This window comes from Xyrauchen texanus, chromosome 31 (genome assembly GCF_025860055.1).
Source record: "Xyrauchen texanus isolate HMW12.3.18 chromosome 31, RBS_HiC_50CHRs, whole genome shotgun sequence".
NCBI lineage: Eukaryota > Metazoa > Chordata > Actinopteri > Cypriniformes > Catostomidae > Xyrauchen > Xyrauchen texanus.
The window spans coordinates 36,795,331-36,818,626 of NC_068306.1; the positions used below are offsets into that span (position 1 = coordinate 36,795,331).

At 37.6% G+C, this 23,296-nt stretch overlaps 1 protein-coding gene across 1 annotated transcript in view; it reads left to right on the forward strand.

The window, feature by feature from the left end:
• The window catches only part of LOC127624736 (gamma-aminobutyric acid receptor subunit alpha-6-like), a 56,243-nt gene extending 34,606 nt beyond the window's left edge, over positions 1–21,637 (forward strand). The window contains exon 10 of the mRNA XM_052099591.1: positions 20,247–21,637. Coding sequence (XP_051955551.1) covers positions 20,247–20,256 — 10 coding nt within the window. The 3' untranslated portion in view covers positions 20,257–21,637. The remainder of the gene's footprint in view (positions 1–20,246) is intronic.
• The last annotated feature ends 1,659 nt before the right edge of the window (positions 21,638–23,296 follow it).

Sequence of the window (23,296 nt, forward strand, 5' to 3'; positions counted from 1 at the left end):
CTGAGTGATAAACTAACAGTTGCCTTCTCTTCCATGACCGGGAAACCGGCTTCAGCGCCACCACTTTATTCTCTCTCTCACTCTCGGTTGTACTAACCACACACATACACGCACGACCCCTCACAAAGATTTGGCTAGTAGATAACTTTGTGATAAAGCTCAGCTTTGTCCCCAAGTTAACGAACAAGCGGAGACACGTGGTAAATGGGCAGACGCCATTATCCGGCATCTCTCCGCCCACATTCGTGGCCATACTCTCTGGCCGGAAATCTCATGTGACGTACTCTTCACGAGAGTCATGTCCGCCTTTTTGAGCACATCACTCCTTACACACACACACACACACACACACACACACACACACCCTCTCACACATACACACACATAACGTCCTCTCATGTGCAATATGCTTATTTTTGGTTACTATATCTAATCATGTCACTGTTTAGTTTATAGTTGTAAGTCGGAAGTTTATTGACTGCATTGTATTGATTATTATTTGATATTACTGCATCAATAAACTTTGTTATATTTCAAAGAGAAGTGTTTTGGTTTGTTTTGCATACACGTGTCAAAGGCTGGCAGGGGATGCCAGTGCTCGAATTCAAACCTTCAATGTTTCCCTTTGGAATTTTGATAATCTACGGACATCGATTTTCCTAAGAGGACAATCTAATATTGAGACTGTCTGGTTATTAGTCCCTGATTCCAGGGTGGTGCCCCGGCGATGTTAATCCTTATTAATATTCTATTGATTTTGATAATTTACAATTATCTTTGATGATTGTCGAATTTGAAGGATCAATAAGCTAATGTTAAGTCTAATCAATGTTCCATTAATTTTAATAGTTAATGATTATCTTTGATATTAATTAATATCTATGAAAATTATGAATTATTGCTAATAAACAAACCCGCTCCTAATCTGTGAGCCCTAAAATTCTAATCTTTAATCTTGTATGATTCATCTCATTCTACTAAGAATGATAACTATAAAAGGCTTAACTTCAGTTCAAAACTTTCCTACCCAAGCAAGAACTTGCTCTTCTTCCTCTTCTATGCTTAGAACTTCTGCACTTGGAACTCCCTCTTGGAACAGTTGATTGGTCTCCTCTCTTCTATGGCTCTCTTGCCTCTTCCATGTAGAGCCCATGGAAACTCAAAACCTGAAGTCATGAGGAAGCAAAGTCCACCTCATCATCCATCCAGACAATAACTTCCCACGATCATAATAGAGGTCAAACTTTCGAAACACAAGAAATGCAACACAAGGAAATGCAACGACATGCAAGTACATCTCAGCACTTTGAGCGAAAGACTGGAGATGTTATCCGATTGCAAATCGATTTAGACTCAAAGAAGGATAAATGGTTCTTAAAGTCATTGTCAACAGACTCCATAAAGTTAATTTTCTCTGTATTGATCGTTTACTTCACATTCTGTCACTACTCACCAACCTGTTTCATGTTGTATGTGTTAGATTAGATTTATGTTTAGAATAGTAGTAAAGTTTGTCTGTATTCAAAGATGATTTGACTGTGGTACATTTTGAGAAATAATATCATCCCTGTTCCTAAAAGATTTCTCTTCAAAGCTATACCTAAATATGTGTAATATAATTTCAATAAGCCATGAGAATAATATTACTCCAATAAGTGAATTAATTATAATTCACTTATTAAAGCTAATTCTATACAATAGAAATTGTGAGCAGATACAACAAGACATCACAATTTTAATGGTAGAGAATTTTATTTAGACAAATAATCTAGTTATTTGTCATTTATCTAATTTATAGTGGTTGTCGAACGCGATTAATTCCATTATAAATTTCTTTACATAATAATGTAGAATAAGGAGAGTTTAATTTAATTCGTAGCTCAGACATACTGTTCCTACATTTAATGGTGGAGAATTGCGGCACTTTAATCCGTACCTTGTACATTTATACAATCAAATTCCCTACACTGCTGATATCAAGATTTATAGTGAAAACTGTTATGTGCTTCAGAAGACATGTATTAAACCACTGGAGTCATATGGAGAACTTTTATGCTGCCTTTATGTGCTTTTTGGAGCTTCAATGTTTTGGTCACCATTCACTTGCATTGTATGGACCTACAGAGCTGAGTTAGAATCTGAATCAGAATTAGCTGCAAGTGTTATCATGTACACATTTTTTGGGTGATTGGAGAAACAAGTGCACACAGAACATAACAGTGAGACATAATATAAAACAAGGTAAGAGTAATAAATAGACATACAAATAATAGAACATATAACAGAAAGGCTTAAGTACATGTGCATGTGGTAATGTATGTGCAAGTTAGTGGTATGTATGGTTATTGAATTAAATATGTGAATTTACATATGTACATGAGATAATTATTTACATTATTGCACTATAGGGGAGTTCTGAGGCAGTTTAATTGTTCATGAGGAAAATGGTCTGAGGGTAAAAAACTTTCTTGTGCCTGGATGTCCTGGTGATCAGTGCTCTGTAGCAGCGACCAGAAGGCAACAGTTCAAAGAGGGATTGGGCAGGGTGTGTGGGGTCCAGAGTGGGCAGGGGGCACCAATAATCCTCTCAGCAGTCCTGAAGTCTACTCTCATCACCACTGTTTTGAGCGTATTCAGCAGCTCAAGGTTGCTGTGACCACACCAGACAGCCAGCTGTTCAACCTCATCATGAAGACTTGTCACCATTGTTGATGAGGCTGATGACCGTGGTGTCGTCGGCAAACTTCAGGAGCTTGACAGTGGGATCCTTTGCAATGCAGTCATTCGTGTACAGGGAGAAGAGCAGCAGAGAGAGAACGCATCCCTGAGGAGCACCAGTGCTAATAGTGAGGGTCCTGGATGTGAGTTTCTCCAGTCTCACTAGCACTGCCTATATGTCAGAAAGCTAGAGATCCATTGTGGCAGTGGGGGCGTGGTCAAGCGCCCGTCCGGGAGAGAAAAGCGGTAAGGGCGCTCACACCTGAGCTAAATTATGTCTAACACCTGTCTCTAATTGCAGTAGCTTGAGGAGAGCGGCATAAAAAGCAGCAGCAACAGAGCCCAAGGGCAGAGCCCGACACAAAGGCCAAGAAGCTACTGTGTTGAATCTGTGTGTAAATTATTATTTGAGAATTAAAAAGCAACCTTACCTGAAACCTGTTGCTGTTTCCGTCCCTTCCTCAGTGGAAACCCTTTACATCCATCAACAGATTGGGGTGGGCATGGAGAGCTGGGTCAGTTTGGTTGAGAGAAGATCAGATATGATGGTATTGAAGGCTGAACTGTAGCCCACAAATAGGATCCTTACATAAGTCCCAGGTCTGTCGAGGTGTTGCAGGATATAATGCAGTCCCACATTGACTGCATCATCCACAGACCTGTTTGCTTGGAAAGAAAACTGAAGGGGGTCCAGCAAGGATCCATTGATGTCCTTCAGGTAGGCCAAAACCAGTCTCTCAAACGACTTAATGACTACAGACCTGTCACTCTCACGTCTGTGGTCATGAAGTCCTGTAATTTTTTTTGTTTTGTTTTTGGGGAGCGGAATGATGGTGGAGTGTTTGAAGCAGCAGGGAACGTCACACTGCTCCAGTCATCTATTGAAGATCTGTGTAAAGATAGGGCAATTTGGTCAGCGCAGACATTCAAACAGGCAGGTGAAACTCAGTCTGGGCCTGAAGCTTTCCTAGTCTTTTGTTCCTGAAAACACACTCCGCACACATCCTCCTCACAGATCATAAGTAAAGTTTGAGTAGCAGGAGGGTGAAGGTGAGGGGTTTCAGGAGGGGTGTGTGTGTGTGTGTGTGTGTGTGTGTGAGCGTGTATTTATCACTTTGTGGGGACCAAATGTCCCCATAAGGATAGTAAAACCTGAAATTTTTGACCTTGTGGGGACATTTTGTCGGTCCCCATGAGGAAAACAGCTTATAAATCATACTAAATTATGTTTTTTGAAAATGTAAAAATGCAGAAAGTTTTCTGTGAGGGTTAGGTTTAGGGGTAGGGTTAGGTTTAGGGGATAGAATATAAAGTTTGTACAGTATAAAAACCATTATGTCTATGGAAAGTCCCCATAAAACATGGAAACACAACAAGTATGTGTGTGTGTGTGTGTGTGTGTGTGTGTGTGTGTGTGTGTGTGTGTGTGTGTGTGTGTGTGTGTGTGTGTGTGTGTGTGTGTGTGTGTGTGAAGTGAAGATCAGAGTGGGGGAGGGAGTGAGAATGGGCTTTTCAAACCTGCACTAAAACACATTCAGTTCATCAGCCATTAGTTGACTTCTACAGAGCGGGGGGAGGTGTCTTGTACTTGGTGATTTTTTCAGGCCTTTCCACGCTGGTTCGTTGGCTGAAAACAACAGAAAACAAGCTTATTTTAGCCACTCTGATTTGCTTAGTATGTGTGTTCCTGGCCTGGTTGAACAATATTTTATCTCACTTCTGTAAGCAACCTCTTTGGCATGACGAAGCTGTCTGAGTTTTCCTGTAAACCGTGGTTTATCGTTATTGAATGATAAAAATGTCCTAGTAGGGAAGCACATATCCTCACAGAAACTGATATATGATGTCACAGTATCTGTGAGCTCATCCAGATTGGTGCCTGCAGCTTCAAAAACACTCCATTCAGTGCAGTCAAAGCAGGCTTGTAGTTATTGTAGTTATATTTTTGTCTCTGGTGGGGCATATGATGTGTTGTTTGTATTTTGGCAGTTCACAGGTGAGGTCAGCTTTTCAAAAAACTCCCAGAATTATAATAACTGAGTCCTGGTGTTGTTGCTCCATATCTGTGATGTGATCAGCCAGCTGTTGCAATGCTGTGTTCGCCCATGCTTGTGGCTTGTAAGATATAAATACTTACCAGAATGAATGAGCAAAACTCCCACAGCGAGTAGAAAGGCTTTCAGTTGAAGAAGAACACTTCTAATTTAGGATAGAACATCTACTTCAATGCTGTTACATCTGTACACCAACATTTGCTGATGTAAAAGCATGTTCCACCACCTCTCGTTTTCCCTGACGATTCCACAATGCGATCCACTCTGGTGTAGGGTCTGAACCAACCAGACACACACTAATTATTCATTATATACAAAGGTCTATGAAACTCCTCCGAAACTAACATCCCAAATGAAACGAACACCCTGGCAGAACCAAGTCTCAGGTTACAGGGCTGATAAGGAGACTTTTACGACCTCCAAAGGAATGTTCAGAGAGTGCTGACTCTCACTTAATTCTTACTGAGGAGAAATTAACCCTTTTAATCCTATATATTCTATATATATATATATATATCCATGTGATAAATGTATTGACATGTATCTAATGTTCCATCTCATGATTTTCCTTTATGTTGTTTGGTCTATGTTTTCTTGCAAACTCTAATGGGTTAATGTTTCAGACTTTGCATACTATGGTTAACCGAAATCATATGTGTGGCATATTTGGTCTCTATAACTTGGTATTTTGAAGATAGAAATGACTGTGTACATGATATGTCGATAACAACAACAAATTAGTATTACAAGAATATTTCCTAGTTTCTTCATCGGCTACCACCCCTCCAGGGTGCACATGCAATGAGCACCCTTAGAACAAAGAGCAATAAACCAAATTCCCGCCTGGAACTTCCACCCTTCTTATTGGTCGAGCCAATGAGAGGTGGGACACGTTTTCTAAGGTTATAAATTGCATCCACACCGGCCCTTCTCTCTGTCTTGCTTCTTGTCCTCTTGCTTTCTGGTCCTCTTAGCCCTCTCTTAGCTCTCTGAGCCTCGTGCTCTCTTACTCTCTTGGTCCTTCCTGAGAAGTCCTAATGAAGATAATGCTGAACTAGAAGGCCCCCAAGGACTCCCAAGCATGCGCCAGGCTACGGCCTTGTCTTTCCATTCACCAAAGATCCTCTGACTCCCACTGGTTCTCTCTCATCAAGACAACATCAACAAAGATCAACTGGAGCCTCAACAAATTGCATCAGGACAGTTTAATTCAAATGGGACATGCAAGTATCAAACTTAGTCTCATTATTTGATACATTAAGTATCCTTACCCCTTTCTAAAAGGGCGTGTCAGAACTAATATGATGGTTTGCTCAGGCTGTTGATCTGCTGAACTTCAAACAATGCTATAACTTCTTGCCTTCCTGTATTCTGCTTCAGCCCTCTTTCCCTTGGTAAACTGTATGCATGTATGTATATGTATGTTAGAGTAGTTTAAATGTTTAGTCTAGTTAATAAAGTCTTGTTCATGTCACATGTAAAGTTGTCTGTGTCTCAAGCTCATATCTAAAGTCACTAATCATAGATTTTGACTACTTGCTCTTAATACTTAGTAAGAAAGACATTTCCCTTGCCCCGGAAATTTACATTTCTATTAATTAATTAATTAATAACCAATATTGAGTGTTCACGGGATGAACCGAGTATTTGGTTGTAATGTTAATGTAGCTAAATCAAGTTAACCCGAGTAACTGATCCAAATATTCATAATCGATTATAACAAGCTATGATTGATTATTAATATTTCGTAGAGCTGATTCGCTACACTGGACACCTGGACGCCCGGCAGATGTAATGCGCTGTTCGGGATGGCTTCATTTAGCCATGAAACACATGAAACACAGATCAGCAGAGATCACATGTCCTTATTTGTTTGAGTGAGCGGAAGCAGCCATCTTGAATCCTACATTATTACAATAGGGTTCACATAATAGTAAATAAATTGTTAACACAATAGTTAACATGAACTAACAATGAACAATATTTTTTACAGCATTTATTAATCTTGGTTAATGTTAAGTTGTACATATAATAATACATTAATTTACATTTAAAATTGTTTATGTTAATATTAGTTAATGCATTGTATTCTAACATAAATTTAAAACAATAATATTTCACTTACCACTAACCAAGATTAAAACATGCTATATAAAGTATTGGTCATTGTTAGTTTATGATACTTAATAAAACAAATTGTAAATGTTACAGCCATGTTATAATTTTATAAAATTGCTCCAAAATACATAAAATACCTTGAATAAATTAAAAGCCTTTGATGTTCAGCTTCCCCAAGCACTCTTTTTTTCCATTGTCAAAGTAAAATTATTTTATTTACAAATATCATGTGTGTGAATTAATTGCTATGATTATGTAACCGGCTCCCTCTGGCTACCGTTACGCTCTGCGTTGTGTTTGATTTGTAAGAAGACTCGTGACACTGGAACTGCTGCTTCACTGGAGATTTATTATCAATGAGCCATGTAGATGGTACTGGATAGATTAAAGAGAATACAGCAATGAGAAATGTTTTTTGCTGTGATTTTATCACCTCTCCTCAGCATGCTCTTAGCAGTCTGAGGACGAACATCATAATTTTGATAACATATCAAAATTACAATGTATAAAACATATTACAACCACTACATACAAAATAATTTTTCACAGCCCATTACATTAACATACAATATAACCTTTTACAACTAATCTTAAACCAATCATAGTTTAGAAAAGAAACAAATTAATACAAAATGAATACATTTGAAATATTGAAAAATATAAACCATACCTGGATAGTTTAAAGAGAATACAGCAATGAGAAATGGTTTTCGCTGTGATTTTATCACCTGCACAGATTAAAATCCAGTTAATCAGTCAGTTAAAATCACCACGTTTTGTTAACGCACACACAACCATACTCAACTGCTGTACTCGATGATAAAACATCGAATCCTATCCATCCATTAATTAAACACTTCCTAAGACATGTTTAACAATTTTAACAATAATATTACTGCATATTATGAACTTAATCAAACTCCTGAAAACGTTTATGGGCTTATATTGTAAGAGCACCTATAACCGCTTACCTCTCCTCAGCATGCTCTAAGCAGTCTGAGGACGTCACAACGTCAGCTCAAATAAATCAAAACTTATTTCCCCAAATAAACATTAACAATGTCAAAACTAAATTACAATATTTTCTTAACCAAATTAGTGTAAAGTAAAATAATTAAAATTTAACAGGAAGGATAAGTGAAATACATACTTTACATTGTGAATATTACTCATGAATATTAATATCCGTTACATTCACCCCTCCTGAATTTCACTAATATCCTGACCAAATAACACAAAATTGATCCAAAAGAACCAGATTTACAACAAATCTCATTCGTAATTCAACATAGTGAGTTACCTGCTCTACAGGTTAAGAAAAATCCAAGGTTGATCAAGTCTCAGACATCCTTAGAATAGTATGCTGCCTTGTACAACATACAATAATCTAGTCTATTTCACACTTCATGAAATTCACATCTCGTACACACTCTTCACAGAGTTTTCAGAGAAACAAATACCTTTTAAAACAAAGAAAGAAATGAACTTGATCTCCCTGTTAAAGATGACCCTATTCTCTGAGCATAAAATGGTCTTTGTGCCATTGATTCAATTAACCGATTTACTTTTCTGACTACCCTCCCTGCACGGGTCCTAACACCCAATACGTCAGTTGGAATTTGTGCTTGTGTGTCAGTAATACAGCTATCGTGTGTGTCAACTACAGTTTCTATTAATGAGTCAGGATTTCCAGTAGAAGATTCTGTCTCTATGGAAAATACTTGATCAGAACCCTTAACAGCCTCATTTTCACTGAGATTTTGACCAACGATACTTCTTTGATCATGAATTGAATGATCAGACTCCAGAACATTATCATCCATACATTCTTGATCTCCAATCTGTTCTTGACCTTCAAGTTCCCATGCCCTAGTTCTATCATCAGAACTATTTTCTTCCGACGAATCAGACAACTCAGACACACAAGACTCACTCTCCTCATTGTCAGCATCAGATTGCATATCTTTGTCATCTTGAGGTGATTCAACGGGTAGGAAACTGATATCCAGAATCAAATTTCGGTGCACGACTTTGGATTTTCCCTCCTCCCGTCAATTAGCTTGTATATGTTTGTCTGAAGGTTCCGGTCCCTTACAATATAGACAGTAGGATCCCACTTATCAGCGAGTTTTCTCTTTCCTCTCTCACTCTTGTTTGCAAGGAGTACTCTGTCTCCGATGTTCAAACATGTGCCCTTGACTTTACGATTGTAACCTTTAGCCTGCTTTCTTTGCTCCTTTTCAGTGTGTTTTTGAGTAATGCGAGCTGCTTCATCCAGGTAAGACATGAGGGTTTTTGCATAGCTACTATGATCAACAATCATTGGGTCACGCAACACCTGTCCAAACATGACATCAACAGGAAGCTTTGGAATGCGACCAAACATCAACTGAAATGGGGGATAACCAGTAGTCTCATGCACAGTGGCATTATATGTGAACGTCAAAGTCTGTATCTGTTCGGGCCACCTATGTTTCTCCTTGAGAGGCAGAGAAAGAAGCATATTGCCTAAGGTCCGATTAAACCTCTCGGTCCCACCGTTTCCCATTGGATGGTATGCTGTAGTGTGGGATTTCTCAATTCCTGCCAGCTTGAGCAGCTCGGCTATAAGGGTACTTTCAAAGTTGGTCCCTTGATCAGTATGAATGTGTGTGGGGAAACCATAAACGCAAAAGATGTGATCCCACAGCTTCTTTGCGATCTGTTTCGCCTTCTGATTCACACAAGGGAAGGCATGGGCTAGCTTGGTAAAGTGATCAGTCACAACCAATACATCTACGGAACGCTGGTTGCTGTCCTCAGCACTCCAAAAATCCAAACAAACTAGTTCCATAGGGGCAGAAGTCCTAATGCTCTCAAGTGGGGCTCGTGCAAATGGCTCTGGTGTTTTGGCCAATATACATCTCTGACAACCCTTGACGTAGTCTCTTATGTCACGATCCATTCTAGGCCAAAAAAAACGTTGTCGGGTTAACTGAAGAGTTCTTGACTGTCCCTGATGTCCAGCAAGATTGTGTACACCAGTTAAGGCTTTAATCTTGAGGCTTGAAGGGAGCACAAGTTGAAACCTCTTGTGCTGGCTTAGAGGGTCTTTAGAGACACGATAAACTATCCCATCTTGAATCTTCAGCCGATCCCATTGCTTAAAAAGAATTAGAGTCATAGCATCCATTCCAACCCTTTCTCGCCTTGATGGTCGCTTCTTCTGACTCAGATAAGGCAAAAGTTTTGAAATGACAGGATCTGACTCTTGGCCATGTTGGATCTCTTCAATGGGGATTGCTGAAATAGTGTCATACCTAAACGGTACGGCATTCTGAATGGACTGAATTGCCTGCATAGCTCTCAGTTCAGTTACATTCTCCCACTGATTATGGAGGTTCAACTGAGTTCTGACTGCTGCGTGATCACAGGACACTGCAGAGTCCGGCTGACCCAACACAAGAAGACTGTTTACTTGTAAATGGAAAGTGTCTTGGATTTCATCTTCAGTTACACCTGCAGCTTCAGTAAGCAAGCTGCCGTATCGCTCCGTAATGAGCCTCCGACTGATTGTTTTTGAAAAGGGATCTCGGCTCAAAGCATCAGCCACTGTGCTCTTCTTCCCGGCAATACATTTGAGGTCAAAAGTATATGCAGCAAGCTTGGACACCCAACGCTGCTCACAAGCATCTAATTTAGCCTTGGTTACAATATAAGTGAGCGGGTTATTGTCCGTCCGTACAGTAAAGGTATGGCCCTTCAGCCAATGACTGAATTTCTCACACACACTCCACTTTAAGGCTAAAAACTCGAGTTTGTGAGTTGGATACCTCCTCTGCGAATTACTTAGGGACTTGCTTGTGAATGCAATGGGACGAGCTTTCTCCTCGCCTGCTGGTATTTGCTACAACACGGCTCCAAGACCATCCAGAGAAGCATCAATTGATAAGATTAATGGAAGAGAAAAGTCGGGATGTGCTAAGACCACACTGTGTAGTAGGCTCTTTTTCAGGTTAGAAAGACCATCATCACACTCTGAATTCCAGTCAATGGGCTTGAGCTTTCGGTATGTCCCTGCCTTAGTCTCAGTTCTGACCTTTGTCCTCTTTTTCTGTCCAGCGGTTAGAGAGAAAAGCGGTTTGGCTACAGAGGAGCAGTTTGGGATGAAATGTTGGTAATAAAGAAGCATTCCCAGAAAAGACTTAATCCTCTTTACCGATGGTGTACTTCCATCTTCTTCCATGAGATCAGCTTTTGACAGCTTGACTATGGCGTCAACCTATGAGGGATCAACAGAGACACCATTTCCATCAATGATATGGCCTAAAAACTTAACAGTAGCCCGCATCAGATGGCACTTTTTTGGGCTTAACTTGAGATTGTGGTTTCTCAATCGTTGGAATACTACCTCCAGCCGCTCCAAAGCCGCATTCTGATCAGGCGCGAACACCAAAATGTCGTCCAAATAGCACAACAAACTACTAAAATTCAGGTCTCCAAAGATACTCAACATCATGCGCATAAACGACGCTGGGCTATTACACAACCTTTGAGGCATCCTGTTGTACTCATGAAGTCCTACTGGAGTAGTAAACGCTGTGTATCTCTTATCTTCTTCAGCCATGGGGATGTTATAAAACCCTGATGTTAGGTCCATGGTACTGAAGAGAGTGTTTCCACCCAAAGCAACTAGACAGTCAGACTGGTGTGGAAGCGGGTGCGCATCCTTAGTGGTCCTGGCATTAAGCCATCTAAAGTCTGTACAAATCCTCAGACCGCCATCTTTCTTCCATACTAGAACTAAAGGCGAAGCTTACTCACTCACTGATTTTCGAATTATTCCTTGCTCTTCCATTTCTGAGAGAACTTGACGTAATTTTTGATAGTTAGCGGGGGGTACTTGACGGTATGGCAGTCGGAATGGACGCTCGTCTGTCAAACGGATACGATGAACAAAACCGCTGACCTCCCCGCAGTCCAGAGCATGCTTAGAAAATACATCATGGTAATTCTCAAGCAACTGAACGAGCTTTTCCTTTGCTGCGCCCTTGACAGAGCATGTGTCGATGTCGATATCGTTGAGGCCTACGGCCTTTAATCTTTGTTTAAGATCCGCTGTGGCAGCAGGTTGACAAGGATTCTCAGGTGTGGGCAATTGTACATGATTGAAACCCTGCAACAGCTCAAAATCTTCCACTGCGAGACATGGGGACACGTCTGCAAGCTTACGATTTCTTTATAGGGTGACAGGTTTGTCTGAAAGGTTGGTAACTTTTAGAGGAACCCAACGATCTCCCCACAATGGTGTAATAACCCGGCCAACGATGATATCTCGTGGCATGGATCTGGAAGAAGTGGTATCCACTATTACAGTGCTCCCTAGTGACATAGCAGTATTACTCGGTAACCTTCCCCAGACAAGATGCTCTGTTTTAGCCATAAGGGTAACGGACTGCTGAAGCTTAACAGTTCCAACCTTATCAGGTGGATCTCTGCCTCTCCAACGGCAAGTATTTGCCATGACATCCAAAAATCGTTCACATGATGAAGATGGCTCTGAGACACCGTTAGATACTATCCTCCAATTATCATCACTGATCTTCATCCTATGCATGAGGAACTTAATCACGTTAGTGCCAATGATTAAGTCGTCCCTTTGTCCTGACACAACTAGAACAGGTACCAAACAGCTCTCGCCATACACTTTCAACTCAACTTCATACATGCATTTTGGCTTGGTGGCTTTACCTCCACAGCCTACTAACATTATTTCCTGTGGCAATGGTGTGGGATTCGACAACAAACCTTCACTCAGCATTCTGCTCTCTACTGCTTCACTGAAAGTACAAGCCATGGATCCTGAGTCCAACATTCCCATCATCTGGGATTTGTCATTGACACAGACGGGTGCATAAAACAATTTGTCAAACACTTCAAGGGATTGCATGTTCTGTGCGATTTAACTTCAACAGGAGCTTGTGCACAGGCACTTTCGTAAACTTGCATAAGATCAGTATTTTCGAGGGTTTGCTCCACTCTACCCACACGTTCCCTCTCTAGGTGTGAGTCAGCTAGTTTAAAGTTGGCAAACCTCAAGATAGCTGTACAACCTGTATTTGCACAATTCCTCTTTATGTGGCCAGGTTGGAAACAAGCAAGACACAGTCGTTGTCGTCGGCAATGTGCTAAAGTTGAGTGCTCAGGGGAATGGCATACCTTACATGCTCTCACAGGGGGTTGGCTCAGCCGAGAGTGCTTCATCTCTGCTTGACTATTCTGAGAAAGAGCACGATCAAGTAAACCGATAAGAGTCTTCATGCAGTTATTATCATTCTGTGAATGTGCTGGGGTACTTGCAATGACTTTATCAGTAGACACGACAAGAGAAACACTAGTGTCAACCTCGCCCTCCATAGGTGACTGGGTATGAGTCGTAACGTTTCCCACGACAAAGTTGTGCTTTGATTTAACTGCCAACTGTTCTTTTTGCTCAGTCTGATACCTATCAAGATGCTCTTGAACCTCACTCGCTGTCCACTTATCTGGTGCTTTCAAGCGGAAAATGGCTGACAGTGTTTGGTCTGGGCAGTGTTTGACAAACATCATGGCTGCCTCCTGACATGGATTGTCCATCTGTCGCCCAAGCCTAATTAGAGCCTCCTCTGCAACATCCACAGACTTATTTATCCGGACCCAGTATTCGACTGGTTTTTCTCCAACAACAGGCACTGTGCCGTAGAAATCAGCTAAGGGCATATAGGAATATCTGACTTCGCTAAAATGCTGTTTCAGGATATCAAGGATCACTTTGGGGTTCTCGGAAGGTCTTAGGGAGGTGTTACTGCGAAGGGTAATCCTAACAATGTCTTTGGCTTTACCCATCAACCTTGAAAGTATTTCATGATGATGCTCCAATATTGGTATACCTCTTTTCCGCAGATAAGTGTCCATTAAATCCTCCCACTCATGCACACTGAACTTATCTGTTCCATCCCCTCGGAAGACAGGGGGCTCTTTTGCCTCAGACTGCATGACTAGTTTGACGCCTGTCAGATTAAGTGAGGGTGCTTCTACGAATGACTGACCTGCACCTAAACTTTGAGTCTGTGCTTTACTGGTGTCTCTCTCCCTATACACTACCCCACTTTGTGCAGACATTATAGATGTTCCCACTTCCTGGGCAATGTGTGTAATAAAATTATACCATGCTGGATCAGTTAAATCTGGGCAGACTGATAATGGATTACCCTGTAGCTGACTATGTGCTTGTTCGGTTACTCGAGTGGAACAAAGTTCAGGTGATGCTCATTCTACATTACCCCTTCCTGCAACAGGTGTGAATGTACGATCACTGAAAAGTCTACCTCTTCCAAAACTTGAATTTGACATGTTGCTATCAGCATTGAAATGATCTGCATTGAGACCATGTGCCATAATTTCTCTTTAACATACAAGTCACTAATCAATACGTAATGTAAAATGCAAATGTATATAAAAAAAGCTCTTGAGCGCCAACACAGTAAACAATTAAAGAATGTCAAAAGAAAAAAAAAGAATTAAAAGTAATGGCACTAATCATGAGGTGAAGTGTCCAGTCCGGTGAAAGTTAACCTATTTGTGTTACTGGTCATTGAAACCTTGGTGAAGTTTAGCGTCCACCGGCGATCAAACGGCATTGATCCTTGGATGAAGATTCTAGCGGATGAGCTCATCTCCATCCGGGTCACGGCACCACTGTAACCGGCTCCCTCTGGCTACCGTTACGCTCTGCGTTGTGTTTGATTTGTAAGAAGACTCGTGACACTGGAACTGCTGCTTCACTGGAGATTTATTATCAATGAGCCATGTAGATGGTACTGGATAGATTAAAGAGAATACAGCAATGAGAAATGTTTTTTGCTGTGATTTTATCACCTCTCCTCAGCATGCTCTAAGCAGTCTGAGGACGAACATCATAATTTTGATAACATATCAAAATTACAATGTATAAAACACATTACAACCACTACATACAAAATAAATTATCACAGCCCATTACATTAACATACAATATAACCTTTTACAACTAATCTTAAACCAATCATAGTTTAGAAAAGAAACAAATTAATACAAAATCAATATACTTGAAATATTGAAAAATATAAACCATACCTGGATAGTTTAAAGAGAATACAGCAATGAGAAATGGTTTTCGCTGTGATTTTATCACCTGCACAGATTAAAATCCAGTTAATCAGTCAGTTAAAATCACCACGTTTTGTTAACGCACACACAACCATACTCACCTGCTGTACTCGATGATAAAACATCGAATCCTATCCATCCATTAATTAAACACTTCCTAAGACATGTTTAACAATTTTAACAATAATATTACTGCATATTATGAACTTAATCAAACTCCAGAAAACTTTTATGGGCTTATATTGTAAGAGCACCTATAACCGCTTACCTCTCCTCAGCATGCTCTAAGCAGTCTGAGGACTCAGCGTAAGTTGAACGGCAATGACGTCACAACGTCAGCTCAAATAAATCAAAACTTATTTCCCCAAATAAACATTAACAATGTCCAAAACTAAATTACAATATTTTCTTAACCAAATTAGTGTAAAGTAAAATAATAAAAATTTAACAGGAAGGATAAGTGAAATACATACTTTACATTGTGAATATTACTCATGAATATTAATATCCGTTACAATTATTATTGTTATTTTTTTTTATCTATCTAAATAATTTCAGAGCATTACATCAAAGCTAGTGTGTGATGGCATACTGTAAGTAGAAGGGTTATTACTGTATCAAGCGTTCAAGGGCCGCAAGCATACATTTTGAGTTTTAAAATCTGGAAGAAACCAAATTAAACCTGTGCTTGGTGTAAAACAGCCATAAGATATAAGAACAAATGCTAAAATGTGCAATGTTTGTTTGCGTTATGGTGAAGGTTATGTACTAGCACCATGTTGGTGGAAAATAAATATAGTCTTTGTAATTCCTTCAATTAGTTTGTATATCATCGCTGTCTGATGAAAAAATCTCCAAAAAAAGTATTTTTCAAGAGCATGGAAAAACTCTATTTAATGCAAATCATACAAAATGAAACAAAAATAACATAATTAGTCACATTTAGCACCATAAACAGAATTCTATCATTACACATCTGTTAGTGAACTGTTCAATATTTTAATTGGACTTTTTTGTTAGGAACGTGGACATACACGGTTTTCTCATCAGGGGTTCCAGTGGCGCATGTTCAGTTACAGACTCGATTCTAACTGTTTGTGTTCCCAGAACTCAGTTGGTAGGTTAACGATTGCAAGATAATTTAATTTTGGATATAATCTGAGCTTTCACTTACTATTTACAAGTCAGTTTTATGACTAAGGTTTCTAGTCCAGTTGTTGAGTGGACAGTTCGGTTTTGAGATGTGTTTTCCGGGTCCATATTCAACTTTCACTCGTGATTTCGCAAAAATGGAAATCTGGCAACCAAATATGGCTGGAATAGTTTACTTTTTAAAGCCATCTGACATTGTGTGAGCATGAATGACGTTGGTTGTCAGGGAAATCACAGAGCTGGTCAGCTGAGGTAAATTAGTTGACGCTCTTCAAAACATAAGTGTGGGACATACATGGTTTTGATGGACACTTCTCAAGGAAGGAGAAATTCTTAAACAGATTAAACACCTTTTCATTGGTCATTTAGATGCACAATTCAAACAGTAGGAAGAGGTCATTTGGCGCATTCCGTAAATTGTAAAAAGTCAAAATTGTCAAAAGTGGAGATATGTGTTTTTCATCGGACAGCAACAATATACTCTGTTCATACTGTTAACGCAATAGCATAAATGTTTTGAATGCATTCTTTTGATTCAGAGCTTGGGACAAGTATGTCCAGACATAAGCTTTCTCAGGGAGCCTTTTTCCTTTCTGTAGTTTTCTCTAGTGTCAAAAAGCTAAGCAATTCATCAGCTTTCTCAGCACTTTTCATCATAGGTCATCTAAGACAACATTATCTCCCTTAGGACAATACTACTGGATCAATGCACGACCTAAATCAAATTTCAACTCCTGGAGAGGTGTTCATGTATCTACATGTAAAAAGTAGTTTATTGGCATTTCAGGGGCTTTTGTAGTGTCAGTGGATATTCAGAGCTTAGCCCAGACCTGTGTGATTCTGTATGGGGCCATCCTTTGATGAAATATCAACATATTTTACACTTTAGGATAAAGGTTTAAATGTTACATCTGTCCTGCTAAGTTTTGTCTGGGCTTCAGGTATGCTTACAGATTAGAAATTCTGTGCTTTCAACACAATGTACTTAAAAACAAAAACACACACACACATGTTGTCACTTTCGGAACATATATTATTATCCCTTCATTTACAATATGATAAAACACATATGGGGCTTTACTGAAAACATTCGAAGCCCAGCAACGCCCATAGGACATTTTATCCTTTTTGGAGTTTGACAGCTGTGGTCTTCACGTGCGTGGATGTTGTATGGAATGAGTTACATTTAAATTTGTCAAAATGAATATTGTTTTCCACAGCAAAAATTAACAGCATGAGGGTAAACTTTTCCTATATTAAACTACAAAAAAAGTTTTGATTTGTATAAAAGACCATCTAATTTAATTTGCTACAGCGCACATGAGGTATACATCCAATACCTGTCAACTCAAATAAGCAGATCTATAGGTGAATTTATTTCTGGAATAAATGAGAAACCTTCTCAGGCATGAGCTGGATAGACTGTTGTTGCTTTGACGATGACGTCCAGACAGTGTGATGCAAAATCAATGTTGTGAGCAGAATAAAAGTTGACATTCCGTTAGATTTGCTAATAATCATCAACACAACCATTCAAGGCATGTTAGGCATGACTTTGAAAGGTGAATTGGATGAAAAGAGGTTGAAAACCAGGTTGTAAACTGTTCTAATATCATCAGTGTTAAAGGAATGGTCATTATATCTGTCCAAACCCGTAGGACTTCCAAACTCGAGATGTCAGGCAGAATATTAGGGACTCACAGTCTCCATCAACATTCAATTTTATTGCATTGAAGAAAAAAGATGCAAAGAAAGTGAATAGTGACTGAAGCTAACATTCAGCCTAACATTTCCTTTTGTGTTCCATGGAAGGAAATATATTAGGTTGTGTAAATGATGTCACAATATTCAGTTTTGGATAAACTATCACTTTAAAATTTCATTCATTATATGCATCTGTGATTTGTCAGCAAGGATTTGTTTGTAAGTGTGAATGCATTCATGTTGTGTTGCAATTACTCTAATAACAAAATTAAGGGTAACACGTTCTTTAAAGGGTCCACAATGATGCACTACTTAAGCATGAATAAGACTGTAATTAATGACTAACTGAATCTAGAGTAAGGATTTCTTAGCCATAATTTACAACTTACAAGTCTTTGTTTGTGTAGAAAGTAATTAATGCTCAATTTCAGAAATCAAGTTTACTAAAAACTTTAATAAAATCTTCTATTTATGAAAACTGGACCCCTGTTCTAAAGTAAAAGTTTAGTATACTCAAGTCATTGGTTTGTTTAGAACTTTTCAATTCAATAAATCTCTCTGAACTTCTTTAAGTTGACATGCAAATACTGTTATTACCCAATAAATGGCAAACAAAATGGTAATGTAATGTAATGTACCAGTGTGAGTAAATGTTTTGCTTTTGAAAAAGGAGCCAAATTGTCTTCATTTTTAGCAATTCATTAGTAAAGATGTAATAAAACCAATAATAATTAGTCATAATTACTGTGTTCAAATAGTTGAATACATTTAAATACCTCCTAATAAGTGGAAAACAAGCCAATAACTTGAATAGATTTGACTCTCAGTTTATAACAGGGGGTAAGTTTTTTTTCTTCTGCAATTTATTAGTGAAAACAAAGTAAACACTAATTAGTAAAGGCTATTATATTTAAATTAACTTGAATTCCACCTAATCAATGCAAAACAAAACTTTAACTTAAATAGGTAAAATATCCGCTCTATAACAGGGGGTCCATTTGTCTTTAATAGAGTAACAGCTTTGTAAAGTGAATACTAATTAGCCTTAATTACTGGCTTAATGATGTTTAGTAGTCTTAATTCACGATTCATTTCTGAAATAGAGTTTAAATTAGCCTACTTTTGACCAAAAAATAAGATGTCGAATAAAATGTAAATTATGGCTAAGAGAGCCTTACTCTACATTCAGTTATGCATTAATTGCTGTCTTATTAATACTTAACTAGTGTTTATTAACATCATTGTGAAGCCTTAAAATAAAGTGTCTAAGATTCTACTCTGAGCACATCCTCAGACTCAGAAAATATACAGTATTTTGTAATATATATGGCAACACTATAAAGGTGAAGTGTGTCATTTCTATGCCACTGGCATAACCAAATGGGACAAAAAAAAAAAAGACTTGCAAAATGACTTAAACTGTTTTCCTGAACACTCTACCTGCCATTGGTTGCCCAAACAAACTCACTAAATTGTTGTAGTTTGTTGCTAGGTTTCCATATACATATGTTTTTGTATGGAAAGTTTGGAATATTGCATAAAAAGTCTAAATGAATACATCAAGATGTGAATAAAATCTTCAAAATGCACATTAAAAAAACTCATACGCTCACTTGACATGGATACTTTTTTTATTCAATAACAAGACATGAGCATAGGGTTGAAACACATTTACCAAATACAGTATATTCCAATAGAACTTATTAAGAAATATAGTTATATGACTTTGCCTCAACGAGCCCTCTGAATGCAAACACATAATTAGCTCGGAGGATATCATCAATATCATGGTATAATGCCTTCAGTGTTGCTTTGGTTGTTCTCAAGAGCCAAAGTCTGTCATCAAAATAAATGGCTACTATTGTTTTTTGTGATATTGCAATTTTGTGCAGAAATTAATGGTGTAAATTGCATGGAAACATGACTAATATTGCTGTGTCGGGCTGTTCTAGATGCTCAAACAAAGCATTGCTTTGAGAGAGCCACAGAGTTACACTTTTAATGGCTTATTTACACAGAGTTACACTACAAATGGCTTACCTACATTTGTCTTATAAAATCATAAACATAATTAAAATAAATATGACAATTACATCACCTTTAACTATTGAAGATGCTGATTTTTGATTTATGTAACAAATGTGAAACTTTTGAGCTTTTATAAGGTGTGTCATTTTCAACTTGAAATTACAAGGCCAGTGAAGACAGAACATTTTTGTACAAGTCAGAAATCTGTAATTGCAGTAATCCCGACATGAGGTGAAAGCAAATTAAACCTGCTGTTAAAAGTCTGTGTTATTTGCTTATTTCTTTTTTTCTTTGTATTTCTTTTAGGGAGGTGTAAGCTCTGTTGGAACTTCTCCAAGGAGAAAGGCCACTCAGAGAGCATGTGTTGACCTCTCATTTCTGTGGCATGAAGCTCTCCGACTGCAGAATGACTCTCCTTCTCTTCCCTATTGACATTCATTGCACAGTGGCACTTGCGTTCGAAGTATGTCATTGACCCAGAAGTACACACTCAACATTCTCTCTTCACACATTCACCATAACACTCACCATTCCCCTAAAGGTTCAATGATGGTTGATTACAGGAATGTTTAATATACCTGGAAAGAGCTGTCTGTTGTATTCTTCCTTATTCTCATTGCCTGGCACATGTACCCCTGGAGGTTCATAGGCACTCGGTTCTGGAAACACTTTTTTGAGCAAATCACCTGAGTCATAAATCTCATGTGACTGATCACTCTGTGTTAAAACTTGGTAACGCTTTACAGTAATGTTCCCTTTGTCAATAAAGGGGTTTAATAATGACTAACAAGTCATCTACAAATGCTTTATAAATCATTGATATGCAGTTGTAACAGGATGAATAAAAAGGTTGACTTTAATGCAATACTTGCCGAATTGTGAGCAATTATCTTGCATGTAATACATGCTTTATAAATACACTTATGCACACTTGTATTAATCAAAAACATCAAATGCACTGATTCATGATTTATGTCACAATGCAGCAAACATAGACTGTTAAAGTAAGATTAAAACGAGAGATTAGATCCTTTTGCTACAGTTCACATTGTGTTTATATTCACTACTATAACATCTTGGCTAATATTTGTTGTCATTTTCCTTGTCACGAAAAAAGAAATGGTGCTACTCCTATTGGTGTCCAGACTTAACTAGACCTAGTTACCTATAGTCCTCTGCAAAACACTTTTTGGCATACATCTTACAATATATCCTGATCACCATTAAACATACTGAAATTAATGTAGATTGGTTACTAATGTTGGCAACTCCTGAATAAATAATTTTTATGTGTTCACTTTATATTTCAGTACATGTGCATAGGGTACTAATATTGAATTTGCGTTATTAACCATTTACAACATGTGAGGTAAAATAGCTCACTCTTTGTCAGGTATTGCATGAAAGTGTCAATTTTCTGCATGCTGCTACATCTTCATATTTGTATGCATTTATTTTTAATGCATTTGTAAATAACGTATTATTAATAATTAACCCCTTTATAAATCCTTAACAAAGGGAAATTCATGTAAAGTATTACCTAAATGTCCTTCAAGCAGATAGGGAATATTTCATACTGATAATAGCCATCGACACACAATAATCGATCACTGGTTAAAACTACTATAAGATTACGATTTTTTTTTTGGTAACACTTTGCAGTAAAGTTCCATCCATTAACAATAGTAAATGCATTAGGTATCATGAACAATATAATATATATATATATATATATATATATATACATACTGTATATATACTGTATAAGCATTTATTAATCTTTGTTAATGTTGTTAATAAAAATACAATTGTTCATTGTTAATGTTAGTTCATAGTGCATTTTCTATGAAATTTGAAATTCTGATTTTAAAAATGTATTAGTATATGTTGAAATTAACATTAACTAAGATTAAAAAATGCTTAATAAGTATTGTCCATTGTTAGTTCATGTTTACTTATGTTGTAAACCAAACTTTTTTATTTTATTTTCATTGTAATTTATACATTGTTATATGACCAAAATCTTATATCACGATATGAGTAATATATATATCACATTATAGTATTTATTTGGAAAATAAAATATATTATAAAACAAAATATAATAATAATATATTAAATAACCATATTGTACTGCCAATTTGTGGATAATCCTAATCCAGACAGTAAATAAAATACTTCAAGATGCTTACTTTCATTTAATTTTCTCTTTATTTGAAAATTGGCAATAGTCCATGTAAAAAACAAAATACATTTAATAAACAATGATTTAAAACTTGGTTGCTAAATTTCACATTATGGCACATTTCAGTCTGATATGTTGTTGACCAATTTTATTATTATTATTCTAAACTTTCGTTAAGAGCTTCCCAAATCAATGCAGTAAATAAATAATAATAAATAAATTATATATAAGTAAAAAAAAAAAAAATCTACAAAACTAACCACAAATATCCAAAATGATGTAAACATTTCTTGCAGAATTTTTTTTTTTTATAAATATAAACAACAATAAAATTATGACAGAATAAATGCAAAACACATATTTTGGCTTTCATAATATTCTTCATGCTTCATTTTGAAATAAAATAAATGGCTTGTATTACGAGTGATTATCGTTTTACGACACGATTTGCAGATTATATATCTCTATGTTGACTTTTGTGAACCAACACCACAGATGTCACACCTTTTTTACTAACAAGCTACTCTTAATTTTCTTGTTTATGAGTTGTCAGTTCTGTGGATATTTTTTATTTTTTTCCTGGGTCAATAATTATTGAGTAGCATGAGCGCGTTCCTGTAAATATCGAGTATCCTGCTCAACTCCAGAGAAAGCAAATGCGATGCTCACATGAAACACAGATATGCACGTCTCACATGAAGCCCTGCCCACGTAGATAAGACCACGCTGTGCACATGGATACATATCACAATATACACAATATAGCAAAATCTCTATTGATTGACACTTTATATCATCACCACGATATATATTGTTATATCACCCAGCCCTATTATATGTTGAGTCTGAATACAAAGCTAGTATTAAATGGCAGTTTATGGTGAGCGATACCCAAGATTGCCTGCATAATGGTGTGGTAACATTATCAATCAGCAGGAGCTTACTGCCGAAGTTAACCAGCCAAAACTTGAAACTTTGGTTGGATCTTTTGGCTGTCAACCCAGTCACTTTTGTATTAATGGCTGCATTTTCAGTCTTTAACATGGGAATATTTTGATGGAACCTTGCTTGTTTCATAGGTTGCACCTGGTCGTGTAAATGGTCCTGTAAATTCATGGGTCCTTTTATGATTATGCCGACATAGAATCTCATTGAATCACATTACAATACC